The following is a 20403-nucleotide window of genomic DNA, read 5'->3' as shown; positions in this document are numbered from 1 at the left end:
CACACACACACACACACACAAACACAGAGTCTGGAACAACAGAGCGCTGCACATATACAGATGCATCATAGTGTGAATATAACAAGAATAACTAGTGTGAAGTGAAAAAATGACTGTGCCAAGATGTTATAGCACATAAATACACATTAGTCACGTAAATGTGTGTATACCCTCTCTCTCTCTCTCTCTCTCTCTCTCTCTCTATATATATATATATATATATATATATACAGCTCTGCCTTATATATATATATATATATATATATATAGTGTACAGTATACCATCACACACTCACTCCCTGAACCGTTCATGTGTGTAAATACAGTCAGACCTCTGTGAAGCTTTGTGATTGATTGACTGACAGCAGCTCAGGCATCTGTATTCTGGCAGCACAGTGTGACATGAGTGACGTTTGAGTGAATGTTTGTAAGCTCCGACTCCTCATACATTTTAAAGCAAATCTCCACCATTTTACCATTTTTATTCCCCCCCCCCCCCCTTTTTTTCTTATCCAGAGAGGAATCCCCATCGGGCAGTTCTGTAAGGACTTCAATGAGAGAACCAAGGAGCTGAAGGAGGGCATCCCTCTCCCAATCAAGATCCACGTGAAGGTGCGTCTATGTGTGGTCTGTCGCAGGTCCCTCTAACCCATCCCTGACCCTTTACACTTTGCGCCCCTCCTTCTCATGATTGTGGTTAATTCCACCAGCTGCATAGCATTACCAGAGCACTTCTATTATTCATACTCTACCACTGAAGTAAGCCTTTCCATTTGCATTCATTAATGAAGCAATACCCAGAGGAACTTAGAGTCAAGAAGCATTAAGTGCATGCGAGAGATGTGAATTACTCAGAAAAGAGGTGTTGTGAGCTTATGGTTTTTTATTTTACACAACCACACATTGTTTGACTTGTCACATCTCCCCCTCCCACTGCTTTGTGTGTTGCTTCAAACCAGGAGTTGTGTCCTCTCAGATGAATAAATGTGTGTTGTAATGAGGTTTGTGGTGTAAGGGGGGAAGCCTAATCCTTTTAAAGGCGTGAATTTATTTTGACATGCAATATCCAGCAACAGCTCTGCCTTCACATCTGGGGTCTTGCTGCTGCCCATCACTGCCATCTGCTGTTGATTTCTGCTGCTGTTCACTCAGCACCATGTGTCCTCTGTATGTAATGTTTAATGTGTGAGTGCAACGTGTCTCAGCCTCTTAGACAAATGTATCTCAGCTGGCTTTCACCTAAGGCTTGTCGGTAGCCTGGAGCACATCCCACAATGCCTTTCATGCCAGTCAGTGATCACCAAACTTAATGCAGTTCATCCTGAGGGCAGCAGGCACGTGTGTGTCTTGAATTTCATGGTGCAAAGCTAAATGCTTCTCATCTAACTGTTGAAAGCAGGTACACACATTTCCCAAAATGTCAAACTTATTTCTCAAACAAGGGCATCACTTCACTTTCTGTCTTTAACTTTGTATTTTTTTGTCTTTCATTTTTTCCTGTGAGGAAAACGCCTGGTGCAGTAAATGTTTTTGTTCCATCTCATAAAATGGAGGAGGAAACAACAGCAGCTCATTGGACCTTTGTGACCAACAGCTTTTCTATAGATAGAGAAAAATTCTGTTCCTTCTGTTGAAAGGTCACCACTGTTAGATAACACGACTCTGATGACAAATCACCTGCTCTGTGGTATCTTCTCAGCTCAGCCTACAGTTTATTGCCTGCCATTCTTTAGTTGTTGTTGTTGTTGTTTTTGTCTGTTTTTCTGACAGATAACAGATGATCCAAAATAAACTTTCCACAGCTGATTTATTGATTGGATCTATATGTCAGATTTTAGTTAATAAATGTCTCCAGAAAGGGAATGAATCTGAATGAAAAGAAAAGGTTCAGAATAATTTAGTGAGGCTGAAGAGATTATTTTTATTTTGGTCCTGAGGGGAGGATGGAAAGGGCGAGCGAATCAGGCTGCAGAGCAGATGTGCAGCAGCTCACAGCTGAACACACACAGGGTAGACAAAATAATGTAAACGTCATGCAAATGGCCGAGGTTACTTCAAAGTTAGTGCTGAAAATAGACAGATCTGCACACCACATGAGGAAGAGTCATGTCCTTTAAACGTTAAAATGGCAAATAAAAATCCTTTGATAGGAGCTATTTGGTGTGTGGATCTATTTTCAACTACTGCCAGGTGTTTTTGATCCAGCCCATCACTATTTTTATGTGTTGTTTTATAAAACAACTCTTCACTCCCCATCAGCTCTATGCAACATTTCAGCCTTTTTCAGCTCATTTTGGATCTAAATCTCACAGTACTGTTTTGGTTCATGCATAAAGGTCTTATTGGTATTGTTACTATAAAAAGCTTGGAAAAAAACAGTGTAGGACCAAAACAGCTTTAAGAAGAGTGAATATTGAATTTACATATGTGATCAGAAACATGACTGCAAATGAATGATAATGTTGCTTCATATCTGCTGGATGTTTAAACAAGCAACTGTTTGCTGACAAATTTACTCTATCAATTTAAAAGGTGATGATATGTCAGTGTCTATGCACTTCCCCTAAGTGGTACCAAGTGAAAAGACACAGTAACTGACATAACTAATAATCCTGAATTAAAAATTCTGATTGTTGCAATATGGCTTTGTTGTCTATTACAGAGTGCGCTTCTCTATTGTGATACCTGACAGAATGCACTACTATTGTGATAGGTATTCTCTACCTGACAGAAAGCGCTGCCCTATTGTGATATATTGTGCATGGAGGGTGAGGCCTCCATGCATCTGACTTGTTCTGGGGTGTTCTTGGTCTGCAGCAATGTTAGGGTGGGTCATACATGTCAAAGTAACATCCAGATGAATGTCTGGATTTCCAGCAGAACACTGTACTGGAAGATATTCAATGTGTTTAATGTGTCTCACTTCACCTGTCAGTGGTTTTGATGTTGTGGCTGATCTGTGTATAATAATGGCTTAATACTATCCCACAAGAAAGGTAATGAATTCCCTTTTTAAAAAAAAAAAAAAAAAAAAAAAAAAACTCAAGACACACTGCTTCATTAAAGACCCTGAGGAAGAGCAGTGAGCAGTCAAAATGTGTTCGTCTTAGCTTTAATCATGCAAAGTTTAGCGAATCAACGTGTCTTGAATTTGAGAATTTGTTCCCTATCTTGTGAGTAGTTGGACCAAATGATGATACGTTAGTTTTGAATTTCAGTTAGAATCTGCTGAAAATGTTTCTCAGTAAAATATATTTTAATCATGTTTAAAGATCTCCATCTAATTTCAGTTATTATGAGAATCAGACACCGAGGTAGAGGGATTTAATGCTAAGGGCCTTAGCTACTATTGAGGACACCATAGTCACATTTTCATTGTTGTTTCTAGGAATACGTTGGTTTAACCACATATGGAGAAGTGGTTGGTTTCTCACGGCTGATTCTGCTACTTTTTACATTTATTTTTTAGTGTTTCTAGGCAAAAATAAACCAATTCATTAAATTGAAACCAAACAGATCAATCTGTTATTTCTCCACCAGAGTTATATTCCTGGCAGTGTGGTGATGGCTTCAAAGCAGCATTTAAACCATCGTATTTGAAGGTAAAATTGCCCAATTATAGCTCAATAGCTGTTACCACATACGACAGGCCTGTCAATCTCTGGATTTTTCTGCATGACGAAGCACTGTGCACAGGGCTGTAGCAGAATCATAATGGGCATTTAAAGTGTTTAGAGGGCTGTGTCTTCTTTTTTTCTTGTCTTTCCAAAACTGCACAAAAGAGTGCAAGGTGTGTGAAAGTCATTAAACACTGTGTTTATCAGCTCTAACGTAAGCTGCCTCTTGCTAACAAGAGGTAATGGGAACTGGAGAGTTGCTTTAATTCCAAGACTAAGGAGGGGAATTTAATTTCATGACCTCAGCCAACCTTACACGAGATGGCATTCGCGTTACACACTGGTTTGACCTCATGCGTCCTCAGAGGGTTAAAAATGAGTGTTATAAGAACACCCTGACAGCTCAGTGGTTACAGCTCATGCCGCATAACCACAACTTCCAGTTTGGTTGGGACCGGTGACCTGTGTTGCATGTCGAACCCCTCTCTGCTGCTTCACCACTGACTCTCCATTGAAGGAGAAAATGCTAAAAAAAATATCTTTAAAAATAAATGTGTATGTGAAATTTAGTCTCTAAAAATCTTTTCCTTATCATACTTAATAACGGATTAACTAGTGCTACACACATACTACTGTTTATTCACTGTTATATCTTGTACATGGATCATCATCTGATGAGGATTCTGACTTTTTGCCTGGAAACTGCAGCCTTACTACCTGTCTGAGAAATCATATTGTGTAGCTATCGAATGCATATATAAAACACCTTTTACAAGACTCACATTTCAAAGTGAGTGAGTTGGAAACGTTAAAAAGTCAGCCAGAGATGGCAGTTTCAAACTCATGAAGCCATGGCAACAGCTGATAAAAATCTGCTGGAGACTGATGTCATTTCAAACAGAAAAGTCGACAGTTGCCAGGTAGAAATTTTAAGCCTGTTTTTGTTTACCTCTGTCTGAAGTACCCTGTGTCCTGTTCCTACAATTACTGTGAATATCGATGATAAAAATGCCACCGTTGTCATTGAAAGAACAGTCAGTTTGACAGGTGTAGCAACAGTAACTCATAAATGTGAAAGAAAGCTAATCATAAAGACTTCCTCTGGTGTCAAAGGATAAAAATCTTGGGTGTGGTGTTGCAAAGAGGAAATCACGACTTGTGTTTGTAGAAATCTTTGCTAGAGTGAGATTACTATTCCATAAAAACCTCATGTGTTCACAGGCCCACTTTTGATCACAGGTATTCATTTCATTTCTTGTCTGTCTCCTCAGCCCGACAGGACTTATGACCTAAAGATCGGCCAGCCCACAGTGTCTTACTTCCTCAAACAGGCAGCGGGCATTGCGAAAGGGGCCGGCAAGACAGGTGAGACGTGCTGCTGCTGCTGTGGCTGTAGCTACACTTGTGTATCTGCTCTTGCTCAGATTTTCACCTGCTGAGCCCATCCTGTAACGGACCGTCTCTCTGTGGGCTCGGTTTTGAGCTTTGCTCTGATTGATGTTATATTCATGACATGCGGGGGAACTGCAGCAGAGGAAGGAAGTGGCAAAGGGGGTGTGTTAGGGAAAGAGAATTATGGATTTCCACCTTTTACGCTCTGAGCTATCTCTAGACTCGTTTCAGCTGTTGACTCCTAATACCACCCTGACACCCTCTCTGACCACCACACCTGCACACACATACATTCTCCCACTTTGTTCTCTTTTGTGCTAAGCATTTCCTTGTACTTTTATCGAATTTTTCATTCTTTCTTTATTGCCGTTTCTTTTGTGTGTGTGTGTGTGTGTGTGTGTGTGTGTGTGTGTGTGTGTGTGTGTGTGTGAAGGCCACGAGATAGCGGGGATGGTGTCAGTGAGGGCAGTGTATGAGATCGCCCAGGTGAAAGCTGAGGATGAGTGCTTCAAAATGAGGAACACCGCCCTCGAGACTGTCGTCAAAAAGATCATTGGCTCAGCCCGGTCGCTGGGCATCAAGGTTGTCAACGAGTAAGTTCTGATTCTGCACTCACTTATAACTTTAATTGTATCAACCTGAAAGGGCTTGTCCTGAGCTTGTTAGTCGGATCTAGTAAATTGTTGCTACCTTTTTCTTTATGGTTCTTACAGTAAACAAGGATACACTGTGTGGTAAACATAAAGCTTCACACATATTCTTCCAGAGCTGCAAAGAAGCAGCAAATGAATGAACCTTGTGTTGTCCACAGAGGCTGCCATACCTCTAACATCCACTAGAGGTCAGATAAGATGACAGTCAAAAGACCACTGTGGCCATAATAACATGCTTACAGTAGCTACTGTATATAAACAGGGTCAAAGGTTAGGATATCCCATCATATTCTATCTGTTATAAGGGTCTTTAAGCAGCATTAGAGTGTGACATATGACACACAGACCTGGGACACTACCTCCTTACAAGGGCCAAAGTGGATCCCTAGAGACCTCCACTCCTTTAATACTGAGTGTTGTCCTGCACGGACTTTCATCTGATATCTGTTTTTGTCATGTTTAAGTTCATTTTTTCTTGCGCAACACAGCTGCATCATGCATCTTTGTCTATAATATGACTTGCTCTACTTACCATACTAATACGTCACATCATTCTACCGAATCTACTTTTTTCCCACTAACACTGCCTTACATCACCGGGATTTGTTGCACAGTGTTTGTTCAGTGTATATATTCAGATTTGAAATAAGGCTCTAATTTTAGTTTTTGCAGCTGGTGTGATTTGGCTGCTGTAATGTACTGTAACAAGATGTTCATCTGTCTGTGGTTGAGGCTGTAGGTGCAGCCCTACTCTCTTCATACAAAATTACATGAATAATAACATGAGCACCAGACAACAACAAACAGTTCAGTACAACAACATCAGAAGCTACAGTCTCAAATAATCAAAAATCCCTGGAAAATTATTCTCTTACTCTGTCTGTGTCTGTAGCAGTTTGACATGTATTGTGTTCCACTGTTTGATGTTGTTATAAAACACTTAAGTCGGGGGGTTTTGTATACTAACAACAAAAATAACATAACGCAACATTAGCGCTTCAACAATTAGTTGGTTAATTGATTAGTCAATGAGTCGATCAACAGACAATTAGTTACCAGTTATTTTGATAATCAATTCATTGTTTAGGTCATTTTTAAAGCACGGATGCTGAATATTCTCTGGTTCCAGCCTCTTAAACACGAGGATTTAAAGCTTTTCTGTTTCGTTTCGCTGTGACTTTGATATCTTTGGGTTTTGGACCATTGATTGTACAAAACAAGACATTTGAAGACGTCTCCTTCGACTTTGGGAAACTATTTAATGAGAAAATAATCAACAAATTAATCAATAATGAAAATAGTCATTAGCTGCTGTACACAGTCAGCATGTTATATGAAACTGGGACACTGGGATGCTTTTGTATTCGGTTGCTTTAGATTTTACAGGTGTGACATCTCCTCTCTGTGTCTGAGGATCCTCCTGTGTTTACTCTTACACCAGATATTTATTATTTATGCTGAGCACACCATTATATTTATTTTGCTGTGAACTGTTTTAGTTAAGCACTCAAGCAGAGTTACACTCCCTCAACCTGCCACCTCTGTTTCTTCTTCAGTTAATGATTCTGTACTTTTCCCATAATCCCTTTCTCCCCCTTACTTAAAACTTAACATGTCTTGCGGCTGCAGCGCATTATGATTTATTGAGAGAGCACTGTCAGTGGAGAAATTGGTATCTCTGCTTCTTTTACAATGGATTTCTCCCTGGATGGTTGTTGAACACACTGCTGCACCGTGGTGAGAAAAGAAGCCAGTTCCTCTTCAGCTGTGGGAGACTGATGCCAAAAACTGATGTTGAAGTTAATGTTGCAGATATCTAAAGGATTGTCTGCTGTCAAGTAGAAACTCCTGCAATTAAATATCACTGTATCTCCCCTGGAAACATGTTGATGTGTTCTTTGTCACCATCCTTTTTTCTTTTTGTCTTCCACCTCTTTGACCATGTTTTACTGTAGATTAGACTCCAGTACAGTTAGGGTAACTGAATATCATCTCTCTCTCTCTCTCTCTCTCTCTCTTTCTCTCCTCCTTCATCCTCAGTCTCTCAGCTGATGAGTACAAAGTCTTCTTGGAGGAGCGGGAGGAGAAGTTGAAAGCTGATGCAGCAGCAGCTGCAGCTGCTGCAGCTGAAGCTATGACGGGTAGAAAGAAATGACGACCTGCAACATCCAACACTGGACTCTCCCTCTCATTCCTGTTTATATTGACTTTACCATGTTCTTACAGAAACACTGTTAATGTTGTATGTGTCAGATCTTAATAAACAGTCAGTTATGGGATTTTCTTCTGTCTTTATTCGCATCTTAAGATGTTTCTTTACACCAAATCTTTTAAAATAATTCAGGAGAATTTACCTCACCTGTGTTTTGGCAACAAAAGCATCCACTAAAAATGCGGAAATATTTATGACCCTGTGCGTTTTCACTTCCTCTGAGCTGAGCTAATGAAACTGTAATTGCTCTGTCCTGGAAGGATTTGTACATTCAGTCTCTTTGATGTTATTATCTATTATTAACACCTCTGGAAGCGATTTGGCTTTTTGTCAGGTTGTGCAGATGGTCTCCTCCTCTCTCATACATCTCATCAATCCAGGGATCTAAAGGGTTCATCAGATGAATTATTGCAAAAGTCACACGGACTCAGTAACGTGTGTTTTCTTAAGATGGAATTATAATGTAGTGATGTCAGATTTGTTTGGGAACATACATGATCTTGTTGTTGTTGTTGTTCCACAGATTTCTATTGTCAAAATTTTTTGTTTTGCACATATCTCGTCTTTGGTCTCATGTGATGCATAAAAAATTTAATGAATGCTGAAACAATTAATCGGTCATTAAGTAGGCTGACAGAGGAGTAATTGTCAACCATTGGTAGAACCAAGTCATTTCATCAAGTAGATATACCAACTATTAACTGGTTGCAGTTCCTCAGTTGTGTCACCTAGGGCTCTGGCTGTAGGTGTTCAGTTCATTGCCTTGAATTTGACTGTTATTATATATATGTGAGTTTTCCTGCATTTTCCATATCATAATATACTGTATGTCAACACCAGTAAATAGTTAAGAATATGTTTGTATTTTTTCAAATCTGTCTTTAAACAATAGTTACATGCCCAGATGATATACAGTCAAAGTTTTATTTGTCACTGACACAGTTGTGTCATGGCAGCTCCCTGGTGTCAGTATACAGTATGCTGTGTGAATGGGTTAATCAGCAGGAAACTGTAACACACTTTGAATAAAAGTGCTTTATAACTGTGGCTGTTTGTTTAGTTCAAATTTCCACCTTTGTGTTACTGTCCCTCCACCACAGCTCAGCATGGAGACACTGTCTGAAGTACAAAGAGGGAACTGGGTGTCTTCAGGTCTACTATGAACAGGAGGAACAACCTCAGCTGCATGTGAGTAATGTTTCAGTCAGTCAGACATTTAAAAGTGTAAACTGGTCCTTTAATATCCTCACAATGATTTCATCCATATCACTCGGCTGCACATGAACTCTCAGTTTATCTTTGAATAGAGTTATTTGGATCTTTTATCACACCTGAAATATTATTTGGTCAGGTGAACCTGAAGTACAAAACTATGTCCTTACACCTGCCCTCTTCATAACCTTTTCCTAATACGGCTTCTTACACAACAGACAATATGCTTCTCTCTCTGGTGCAGTACTTGTCTTTGCCAGAGGAGAGCAGCAGTCAGCTGTGCAGCGCCTCTTCCTCCTCCTCCGCTGCTCATCTTCACTCCATCACAGACACTGCAGCAGTTAGCGAGGGAACAAAATGTTCGGGCTTTGCCTCGTTACATATATTAAATTCTGTATCATCCATTCTGTGGCAGAGATGATCAGATCTGGGAGAAAGGGTGTTATTATAGGCCTCCATCCGTAAAACCCATCTTCTTTTTTTTTCTGTCATGATTTACAGAAAATTGGTTACTTATGTGTTTTACTTCTGTGATTTTGGCTATGTTCACCTTTTTAATCCTGTGGCGACAGAGCATCATTTTGTCCCACATCCCTCTTTACTGTACCTCTAATTTTAGCCTCCCTTTGCTCTTTCTTTGTCTCCCCTCTCTCTCCAGCCCTCCCCTCTCTGATCCTTCTGAATGGAGGCTGAGAATAGACGGGAGGCTGTTTCAGTCACCGCTCTTGAGCAGGAATGCCTATATATGGAGTCTTACACCACACAGAGCGCTGATAGAGTTGCAGGTACATCGAGTGAATGTGGGCTACTGTGATTTGTAGAGAGGGGTGGTGGTGGGGTCATATGCCTACTATTATGTGTGTGTGTGCATCATCATAGGTGGGAGGCTGCACCGTGTGTGTGTGTGTGTGCGCATCCCAGCATGCAAAAAAACCTCGATGCCAAGTGTGTGCGTCAGTCTGAGTCAGATAGTGTCTCATTCTGTCTCGTCATGTGTGTGCGTCAGTGCTGTTGCTGAGCGAAACTCGCTCCAGGGGAAGAAATGGAGGAGAGTGTATGGGAGGGAGGGAAAGAGAGGCAGGGATGGTGGGATGATGATGGCGATGATGATGAGGCCGAGGGAGGAACAGGGGGGCTTGACTATGACGACACAAATGCATCAGTCGCATTAAGTGCACTTTAATATAAATGCATTTGTATGACAACCAAATACACTTATAAGCATCACAATAGAACACTGGTCCACAATGTCCATTCTGCAGTAAGTAAGATGTTTAGAATATATTCCATCTTAGGCAATAAAAATCTCTTTCTCATATATACAGACCAATTATTGTTTCATACAAATGTACAAATGTGTACAACCTTTCTGAAAAGAACATATGCCTATATCCACAGACATAATGCATATGCATTAACATCTTTTTCAAATATCACACATACAATAATAGAATTTTACACATGTATATTAACTTAGCCTTTAATAGCTAGAACGTAGGAATCAATCCTTTACTTGACCGTAGACAACTCTACGTGAGCATGTCGACACCATGGGAATAGTACCATTCTCAACCCGTGTCGCTTGGTAACTGAATAGAAATAGCACCCCATCCCTATTTTCATTTTTTAAAACAAAACTTTTGTATTCTAACCCCTCTCAAAAAAGAAGAATCGCTCATTCACATAGTCAATTGTGCCTCACTACACCGCGCTCCAGTGGAGCAACGATGTAACTGTCCATGTTGAATGGACATGATAAAGAGTTCAGCAGGTCAGGGCCGTTTCAGGCACACAGGAGCCGCTATAAGCTGCCAGCATTGCAAATATTGATGCTGCAAGAATATCCAGCCGACTGCCCTCAGGCCAGGAGGGACCTGAACAGCCCACATTCAGAGTCTAATGTACAGTACAACGTAGCAGTGGATTTGTGGCATGATCAGAGCTCCGGCAAACTTCCAGACAATCTCTTGTTTGGTGTTATATCTCGTAAAGGCAATGGACACCTTCAACATTCTTGAGATCTTCACATGCCAGGATCTCTTCACATGTTTTCTTTTTTTTTTTTTTGTTTGCACATCACATTGATACACAAGATTTTAGATGGAGAGCTAAATATGAAATGTTAAAGGTTTGAAGCCGCAAACTCAAAGCTCAAAGTATCTCAGGTTTTAAGTTGAATACTATTGTGTGCGTTTTGATGTAGCCTTTAAGGCTGTGACGACTGAGTGCTATTGACCCAGAGCTGTACCAGCTCTGAAGACTGGACAGAAGATTTCACAGCAGGAAATCTTTCTTCTATTGATGTATTGATAGTGGTCATCCTAAGGATGTAAACAATTTGTAAACATTTGACTTCCAATACATTTGAGGTTTGGGTTTGCGTTGCTGCATGTCAGGCAAAAGTGCTATAATTCATCTCCCTATTGAAATAGCAAGAAATGTATTATCATCTTTTTTTTTTTGTTCACAACAGAGTTTTCACTACGAGTGAATACAAATGCGCGTCTGGAAGTTAAACAGCGCTTACAAGTTCAGAGATGTTTCTCTGTTTGATCATATCTGAAGCTCGTGTTACAGAGAAGCTGAAAGACACCGCATGGACTCAAAACCCAGTCAGTTATGGGTCCATGTGGTTGCACCATCATGTAAATGTTGCACCAGTTTTGTAGTAGTATACAGATAAATGACTGAACAAAAATATAAAGCCAATCTTTGTTCTCAGGAGACATGTAGGAGTTAAAGTCCTTAAGTTGTATATACATTATGTATATTTATACACTTAATTATTTTTTACTTTTCAGTAAAAGGGGCTCCACAAAATATGACAATATGCCATACTTAATGAAGTAAGTCACAGACTTATTTTAGAACGGAGGAACACTTCCACTCCCATCTGAAAGACAACAAAGGAATAGAAGGAAAGGAGAAATTAGTGATGCGTTTTCAGAGAAAGTTTTTCATCACTTTTTAAAAAAAATTGAGCTATAAATGAGAAAAAAAGAGGCAGATTCTTACCTTTGTGGAAGCACTGTGGCGATGGATGACATTGGAGTTGATACAACTCAGGTTGTTGCCCTAAGCCAGGGGCGATCGAGGCACCTGCCCCAAACATGGGTTCCAGGACGGCCAGTTCCTCCAGGAGGGACTGAGTGCAAGACACGGCGGGCGTGGGCGAGGCGATGGGCATGGAGGTGGTGGGGCTGGGGGAGGCAGTGAGGATGAGGGGAGGGGAAGCTGGGATGGAGGAGCAAGAGGACACAGGAGATGACACCACCTCGATCTCCATTGCTTCCTCTGCCAGCCCCTCCCCCTCCGCCTTGACCCCGGCCTCAGCAGCCACAGTCGCCCCGCACCCAGCCATGGAGTTACATTGCGCCGATTGGACGCTACAGAAGTGGCCCACTCCCTCAAACTGGGAGGGTTGGCGCCAGCACACTGGGGTTTGAGGAGAGGTCGGGCTGGAGGGGTTGGGCATAGGGGAGGTGCAGGGGGAGGGCGAGGAGAGGCCGGGGGACTGGGGAGGAGCGAAGTCGTCTTGGAGGAGGGTTTCTAGGATGCTCTCTTCAAACAGAGAGTCATCATCGTCTAGGAAGATGGGAATGTCCAGACCTCTCCATGCTTTGATGGGATAAAACTCCCTAAGCATGTGGACTGAATCAACATCAGCAGTTTCTATGGTGGGAGACAGGAAGGGGGAGGGAGGGGAGGATGAGGGTGACATGGAGGGAGGAGAGAGTTTGGACAAGAGTGGATCCAGGTAGAATCCCTCTGCCAGTGAGCTGATATGCTGAGCTAAGAGAGAGATTTCTGCCCTCTCCTTCTCCCTCTCTCTCTCCAGGGAGAAGAAGGAGAGGCAGGGCTGTTTACCAGGTGACGCCTCAGGGGTGAGGAGGCCCTCAGGGGGACACTGGAGGGGCCCCAGTGGTACATCTACATACAGCGGACCCCGTACCTCGGGCAGGGTCATCACTGTGCAGTCACCGTCTCCGGGGCTGTCAGGCGTGGGGGGCAGTTTCTCGTAGAGGGACCCACTGCAGGGCTCGATGGGGAAGAGGAGATCGGTGGATGGGGTAGGAAGGGCGAGGGGGAGCTTGGTAGAGAGGGTGGTGGGGGGAGCAGGGCTGGAGGCCGTAGTTGGTGGGGCAGAGGAGGACGTTGAGGGGGCCAAGGAGGTGGTGGCGGTGGCCGTCGTAGCAGAGGGCGGAGGTGTGGTAGTGCCAGTGGGGTCGAAGCTGAACAGGGGTTCGCCGAATGGGAAGCTAGCCCCGCCGACCTGGGGGGTGTAGGGCGGTGTGCACACAAACTCTTTGGTCTGCTGAGCTTGTGAGGTGGGGACGGGCGGGAGAGGCAGGGGGAGAGCTGGCAGCGGAGGGTCGAGCTGGAAGGAGGGCGGCAGGAGAATGTTCTGGGTCAAAAAGTCTAAGTCTGCTACTGTTTCAACAGTGACCGGGGTGGGGGAGGAGGCAGCCGAGGGGCTTTCGGTGGGATGCTGCTGAAAGAAGCTTTCCTCCTCCAGTGAGGAGATACTGGAGCGAGGGTCACCCTCCAGCTGCATGGCCTCAGCAGCTGAGCTCCCTGGTTCATCAGAGGAGCCCACGCTGCAGCCAGCAGTGCTGAAGTCAAAGGACTGAGCAGACAGGCCGCTGCTACCTGGGGTGAAGACCTGGTCTGGGCTGGATAGGGTTTCTGGGGACTGGAGGCTCAGACTCTCTTGCTGAGAGGTACCAGCAGTCAGGACCAGGGTCAGCTGGGTCTGCTCTGAGCTGAGCTGCTGACGCACTGACCAGGCCTCAGACTCACTGAGAGAGAGAGAAGAAACAGGGAGTTAGGGTGGTGTTTTTGGAGGCTTTCATCAGTCTTCTGTCTCCAAACTGATGAGAGGTGAGTGTGTTTTTTTTTTAAAGTCTGTAAATACCTGATGATATAGTTGTTGCTGCTGATGGGGATCTCTCCAGGCTGCAGCTGTAGAACCATGTAGAGCCAAACCCACGACTGGTCCTGAGCTTGCACACGCACCACCATCTCAGCTCTGCCCTCTCCTCCCTCTCTCACTGTTGAACAACAATCACAGCATCGGTTGGCATCGGTTTGTAATCCTATTAATCATCATACTGTTTTTTGTTTGGTTTTTTTTTTTCAGCGTGTGGATGCGCCAGTGGGCACGATGTGTGTAATTGTGTGGGCACGGATGGTTGTAACTGGTTGGTGCTGTATGTGCGAAGAGTACACTTACATAGGCTGCGGTGCTGAGCGGAGGCATGTGACAGATCCTGTGGGTGGAGGAGGCTGTACCAGGAGCGAGAGCGTAAAGCTGTCACATCAAAGCCGAGATAGGCGCTCACGCTGCAGGGGAGAGAGTGGGTGGCGATGTGTTAGGAGGATAATGTTTTACTCCTTTAGTTAAATCATAAACACATTAAGATACCACTTCATGTTAAAGCAACAGGTGGATTATTCGCGTGAACTCACCTGTCGTGTGCCGTCTGCAGCCTCATGTCCCGGCCGTGCTGGGAGTAGAAGCAGGCCAGGAACAAGTTGGTCTCAGCCAGGGGAGGGGTGGAGGTCGACTCCCTCTCTGTCCCGGGGCCGGAGCGTGTCGGGTGGGGCTCCAGAGGGGAGCAGAAACACACCCAGACGGGGTTGGAGGTCCAGTAGGACCCGGCGGCGGGAGAGGTGGAGGGGGGAGAGAGGCAGCGAGCTCGGATCAGAACCAGCTTGTTCCCAGCGCTTTGCCTCCGCACGGACTTGGAGGTGTTGAAACGGCAGCGGAAGAGACGGTCTGTTAGTGGGGAAGAAGGGGAGAGGAGGGTTGTTAAAAAAATACATTTAGGAAAGCAGTTAGGACAAATCAAACTTGTGAATCTAGCGTGTACATTTTGTCTTACCTATCTCGAGGGATGTCGAGGTTGACAGGTTGGTCCTCATGATGAAGTGGTCTGAGGCGTCGATGATATCGTACACGCTGTCCCCCTGAGCCACGAGATCCACCTGAAGGAAATAAATTACAAACAGAAACATTATTTATGAAGCCCAATATATCCCTTTACCACAGCAAAACGAATGAATCAGGTCTGTGTAGACTCACCATGGAGTGTCCGAGGTGCTCGGAGACGCTGTCTGACAGGTACAGGAGCTTCCCTTCCCCAGTCAGCAGCATCAGAAAGCCCGGCAGCGCCTGCATCAACTCCGACAGTTCGTGGAAAGACAGAAACCGTGCGCTCTCCTCAGGACTAGCAGCAGTTCCCACTTCTAGTGGGGGCAAAAAAACAAAATGGGGAGGAAGTCACGTTTGTTAATAAATCAGAATCTATGCTAAGAATAAACACGTTACATCTGATCTCCGCAGTAGGAGAAACAGTGTGTTTCAGCACCATGGACAGCGGTGCGGCTGTGCTTATGGTGCTGAAACGGTTCAGCACCACGGACAGCGACAATAAATAACACTCACACGCTTTGATCAGCTTCTGTATCGATTCTTAACGATCAATCAGTGACCCACAGCTCTACAGTTAATCTGTAAATCAGATTTATACCAAGACAAATGCCTCTGGTGCCGCTAAAACACTTGTTGATTCCCACTCCTGTGAGACAGATTGCAGTCTGTGTGTGCAGCAGTGCTGCATGAGATCCATCAACAGGTCGTTTGTTTTATAATTCAGAGTAAACTGGCTCTTACCTTGGGTGAAGAAGACGGATTTCCTGGTGTACATGCAGGCAAGGGACATGATGTGCAGGTATGAGAGCCGCGCTTTATCTGCATCGGATATGGGCAACAAGTCCTTCAGGTTCCGGATCTCGGCGTTGATCTGGTCCCGTCGAGCCTTAGATGCTCCTTTGGTTGAGCGGTACATTGTGGCCGGTTTGTTTTGCAGGTGAACTGTCGAAATTCCTCCAGATGCGAGTTGGAGAGTTGAGAGCGGAGCGTTTGTTTCGCGTCGTGCCTCGGCTGAAAGTGCCCTGTCTCCGAGATGTGTTAAGAGACAGGTTGTAAGAGTGGTAGAGAGCTCTGAGGAGTGTTATTGGACTTTCATCTCAGCTGATTTTTTAGATGTCCAGAGCAAGGTTTTTTAATAAAAAACCTTCTCCTGTCCTGTCTCCGTCTTGCTTTAGCTCCGCCACAGCGTCCAGCTTCGGATGCTGGCCGGCTGCTGGATGCGTCTGTCCCCCCTTTCGGAGTGCAGGTGAATCGGCGGCTGTGGTAGCCGTCTCTGCGCACTGAAGTCCGGAACCCGTAAATCTGGTTGAGGGACTCTGCTCGCCGGTCACTTATATAGCCTGGGACTCCGCCGGAGTAGGGGGGCTCCCAACGCACCAACACCGACGTAAAACGGAGGGAGGGGGGGTGGCGGCGGTGGAGAAGAAGGTGGGGGCCGAGGGGGATAGATCTGTCTCATATCAGTGTTAGCAATGGTGAAACTCTCACTCTCTCCCCCCCTCCCTCTCCCGTGCCCTCTCCTCTCGGTGACTCTCTCTCGACGTCAGCTCTTCCCTCTACTCGGTGATGACGTCGGGCTGAAATCGGGAGCTCCGGCGACGCAAAAAGCCCGATTTGGACAAAACCGAGTAAGGGGCGGAGCAAGCGTAAAACGTAAACGGAGTCACCGGACTCCGGTGTATTGGGGGAGGAGGAGGAGGAGGGTGGGGGAGTGCAAGGGGAGGGAGGGGGGGGTCGCATACGAAAGAGGTCTGTGTGTTTATATGTCTGGCACCTGAGGTAGAGACTACCCGTCACCGCCTGTGTTTGCCCCGGACTTGTCGGTATAGCAGCTATAAACACGGGCAGGTGCTCGTTACAGGCGCGATTTCGACCCGTTCGTTTTGTGAGCACATTTAAATACCGTCAACATTTTTGAAACGTGCGAGATTTGACGATGCACCGGTGAGATATACACACACATATATACATTTACACCGCAGGGCTGGACACAACATGTCCAGTCACCCAGCTGCTGCTGCTGCTGCTACAGGAGGCGGACGTGGATCCAGAGGCGCATCGCTCCGTCTCTCTGCGTCGCCTTTTATGAATGGAAATCATCCCTGAGCAGATGTGAATGCAGAAACCGACACAGAATCTACCGTTTTAGCCTCCATGTTTTTGTAGTTCGTTAGACATGAATGCTGCGCATGTCCCGTGGCTCCACAGTAATTTCATATTGTCTAGTTGTTAAGAGGTTTTGACATTGTGTAAACATGTTATTCCTCAATATAGGCTCCACGAAGTGCACTGAAACTCTGTGTGTATGTTTATAATACATGTATGTTTTATTCTACAACAGTCTTTCTGAAATAATTAACTGACAAGATATTATGAACGCATTCTGGGTGGATTTGCTTTCGGACGTTTTAATAGCACTGTAGAATAGAAATATGGAATAATAATCATAGAAGACAATCAGAGCATGACCAGCTGTCCGTGAAGGAAACAGCACAAGCAGCTGGTCAGATGAGACACAAGCAACCACCAATAAATAGTTTCACAGTAAATGTTCCTATAAATGTGGTTTAACTGTTTAACCAACGACGTTTATGTGTGACTCAGGGTCGTCCCTTTGTTCTCTCCATCCGATCAAACATTACAACGACCGTCTTCAAAAAGCTTAATGAAACGCCGTTTTAATGAATGACGTTCATTAATAATTTGACGCGCGTGCAAACAGCAGTCGGCAGCCTATTGCGCAACCTGCAAAAAAAAAAAAAAAAAAAAAAAAAAAAAACCTGTCGCCAGCAGCACGTGAGGTAAGCCGCGCTGTTGCTAAAAATAGATCTCACTGGTGACCGGCGCAAGGACTGCGAGGCGCGCCCCCGCATCCAGTACCGATCGTCCTATTTATAGAGAGAGGAGATTTCACTTTTAGCCCCACTTGCCCCCCCGAAATAGATCTGTAGTATGTGCTTCACATGTGGAGCCGCGCGCACACACACACACACACACCTGGATCTGTGCTGCTGTCAACACACACACGCGCGTTTCATCCGGACAAATTAGGATCACACTTGTCACACCGTTTTTATTTCTTTAATTATTTCCATTTTTGGTGTGGAGAGACGGGAGAGGAGCGGGATGGTGGCAAATTTGTTCCTTTGAAAACTGCATGGAGAGAATGTTCTGGCACATTTTCTCTATTTCAGTACTAGGACTCCATAATAAAACCGCACTCGGTCGCTAGTGCATTAGGTACACCGACCTGAAACTAATGTCCTGCAGTAAATCCTCCCTTCGTGAAGGTTATAATGTCCAGTTTTTGTTGAAGGTGTCAGTTCAGTCTAATGATCATTTTGGAGGCTGCTGACAGGTGTTTCTATTATTTTGTCCATCTCATTTATATGAATAGGGGTAGGCTAAGTAACAGAAACACCTCTCTGTATAATGCAGTGCAGTAAAACAGCACATCATCCTCCAAAATGATCATACAGTTGACTCATCACGTCTCTAAAACTGTTTCAATAAAAACTGAACACTAAAACTCAGGTGTTATTGCAGGGCTGTTGGATTAGACTTTATTAGTTTTTGTATATTTGTCTTTCTTCAGAGAGAGTGTGTATTACTGTTGTAGGGACACAAATCTGCTACAGCAGTCACACTGTGGGGGCTCGCCTCCCTTTTATGGACAGGATGCATTCAATTTTAGGGTCAAGACTTGATTTAAGTCCATGGTTTGAAGAGTTGGGGTTTGGTCAGAGGTGGTTAGAGTCTCCAGGAAATTACTGTAAATCATTGCAGTGTCCCTGTTAGTGATGGGGATCATGTTGGAAAACGCCTGTCTCAGTGTTTGAAGTTGATATGAATATTTCTATGGCGACACAGAACCTGTTCTGTCTTCTGCTTCATGTAGATGAATAAGGACAAATGATAAGCGGACAGGACAGGTCCCATTTGTTAAAAAACACTGATGACTTTGATCCACTGTTCACCTGCTTTGACACTCTTCAGTATGCAGAAGGTAGCTCACTGATGAATCATCTTGCTTCTTGTTGAGGACCTTCGTCCCTCTGTGTGTCTGGTTTTTGTTCTGGTTTTCTTGTCCAGGTGCTTGTGGGTCTGCCTCTGTTTCTTCTCCTTTGAGGTCTGTTTTTTGAATCATATTTCTTTTGGTTTTTTTGCCGGATGACTCAGCCATCTCTGCTCTCTCCTCTATAGTTGTATTTCCATCACTGGTTCCTGTTTGGTAATGACTCAAATGTAACAGACTGTCACTCTGATCAGAGAGGAAATGTGAATTTGCACCTAAAGATACTGTCTGATTGACTTTTTTTTTCCCACCACTAAAGACGATTTCTAGTCCTCATTTTCAATGCATCCAGTTTTAATTTGCTTTACCAGAGGTCACTGATGCTGTAGAAGTGAAAGACATGAGTTTGTCATCTCTGCTGCACGTCACATGGACGAGCAGCGCCCCGAGAGCAGAGAGAAATACATCAAGCACCAGTCTGTTGCTAAAGTGGGGACCGTAATGTGTCAGGACAGTGACATCAGTTTTCCTTTTGGCTGTTGTGGATGCAACGTCACACTCATTCATTAGTGCAGGCCACTCACTGAAGACATAATCGTACAGAGGTTGTTGTTGTTGTTTTGTTTTTTTTAAACCCGACCCTGAAAAGGACTAAAGTTGAGTCATCCTCTTTGTTTCAGGTGCGTCAAATAACCTTTTGTTTGGGTTGACGTGAACCCTGTTGCATCAGCGCGGTGTCAGGGATCATCCAGATAATTTTCCTGTCTCTGGAGTGAATCAGCGCTCCGAGGGACAACGTCAACCAACAGGTGGGTTTAACTACAACATGCAAGGGACAAAAGAGAAAACTGCAGCATGTGTAATAATTAGTTTAGAGTTATGGTGTCTGTCTGTGGCCAAGACAATTTTAACAAGTATCTGTTAAATTCGGTTAGAAATTACAAACTCAATCTAGTTCTTTTTAGATTAACTACATCACACTGATGCTGATAAATAAACACAGAAAAGGTTTATAGTAAAGTTAAAACAGAGCCATGTAATCCCAGTTCTGCGATATTTACTCAAATTCACATTTACACAAAGTGATTGTTTATAGAGGATACAGCAATGTTTTTATATAAATCACCTTAAATCTATATTAGAACTGAAACTATTATTGATTAATCGATTAGTCACTTAGCAGAAAATTAATTTCAGTCCTTCTCTGTTGCAAAAATACCAAATATTCTCTGGTTCCAGGTCTTCAGCTGTGGATTTTTCTTTGTCTTATCTGACTGTAAACTGAACATCTTTAGGTTTTTAAGATGTCACCCTGGGCCCTGATAAACTGGGACAGAATTACATCATTGACTAATCAAGAAAATAAT

The 20403-nt window shown here is 43.9% G+C and overlaps 2 protein-coding genes and 1 long non-coding RNA gene across 3 annotated transcripts in view; 2 read left to right on the top strand and 1 right to left on the bottom strand.

Moving 5' to 3' along the window:
• Positions 1 to 7941, top strand: part of mrpl11 (mitochondrial ribosomal protein L11) — a 39712-nt gene extending 31771 nt beyond the window's left edge. Inside the window, exons 3-6 of the mRNA XM_018660400.2 lie at positions 517 to 612; positions 4889 to 4982; positions 5443 to 5602; positions 7703 to 7941. Coding sequence (XP_018515916.1) covers positions 517 to 612; positions 4889 to 4982; positions 5443 to 5602; positions 7703 to 7817 — 465 coding nt within the window. The 3' untranslated portion in view covers positions 7818 to 7941. The remainder of the gene's footprint in view (positions 1 to 516; positions 613 to 4888; positions 4983 to 5442; positions 5603 to 7702) is intronic.
• A 1014-nt stretch (positions 7942 to 8955) lies between these two features.
• Positions 8956 to 19983, top strand: LOC108872628 (uncharacterized). The gene is made up of 3 exons (XR_001959254.2): positions 8956 to 9062; positions 9745 to 9871; positions 19717 to 19983. It is a non-coding gene; the product is annotated as an uncharacterized LOC108872628 (long non-coding RNA).
• Positions 10250 to 16378, bottom strand: npas4a (neuronal PAS domain protein 4a). Its single transcript, XM_018660437.2, has 8 exons — positions 15763 to 16378; positions 15172 to 15335; positions 14972 to 15074; positions 14556 to 14865; positions 14320 to 14429; positions 14002 to 14137; positions 12102 to 13885; positions 10250 to 11979 (listed from the first exon to the last, which is right to left on the bottom strand). Exons 1-8 carry the CDS (start codon positions 15935 to 15937, stop codon positions 11951 to 11953), a joined length of 2811 nt encoding a protein of 936 aa, XP_018515953.1. The 5' UTR covers positions 15938 to 16378; the 3' UTR covers positions 10250 to 11950.
• Positions 19984 to 20403: the final 420 nt, after the last annotated feature.

The sequence above is a fragment of the Lates calcarifer genome, linkage group LG8, assembly GCF_001640805.2.
Source record: "Lates calcarifer isolate ASB-BC8 linkage group LG8, TLL_Latcal_v3, whole genome shotgun sequence".
Lineage (NCBI taxonomy): Eukaryota > Metazoa > Chordata > Actinopteri > Centropomidae > Lates > Lates calcarifer.
Note: the sequence above shows the minus strand (reverse complement) of the source record. Positions and strands in the feature narration are given on the sequence as shown.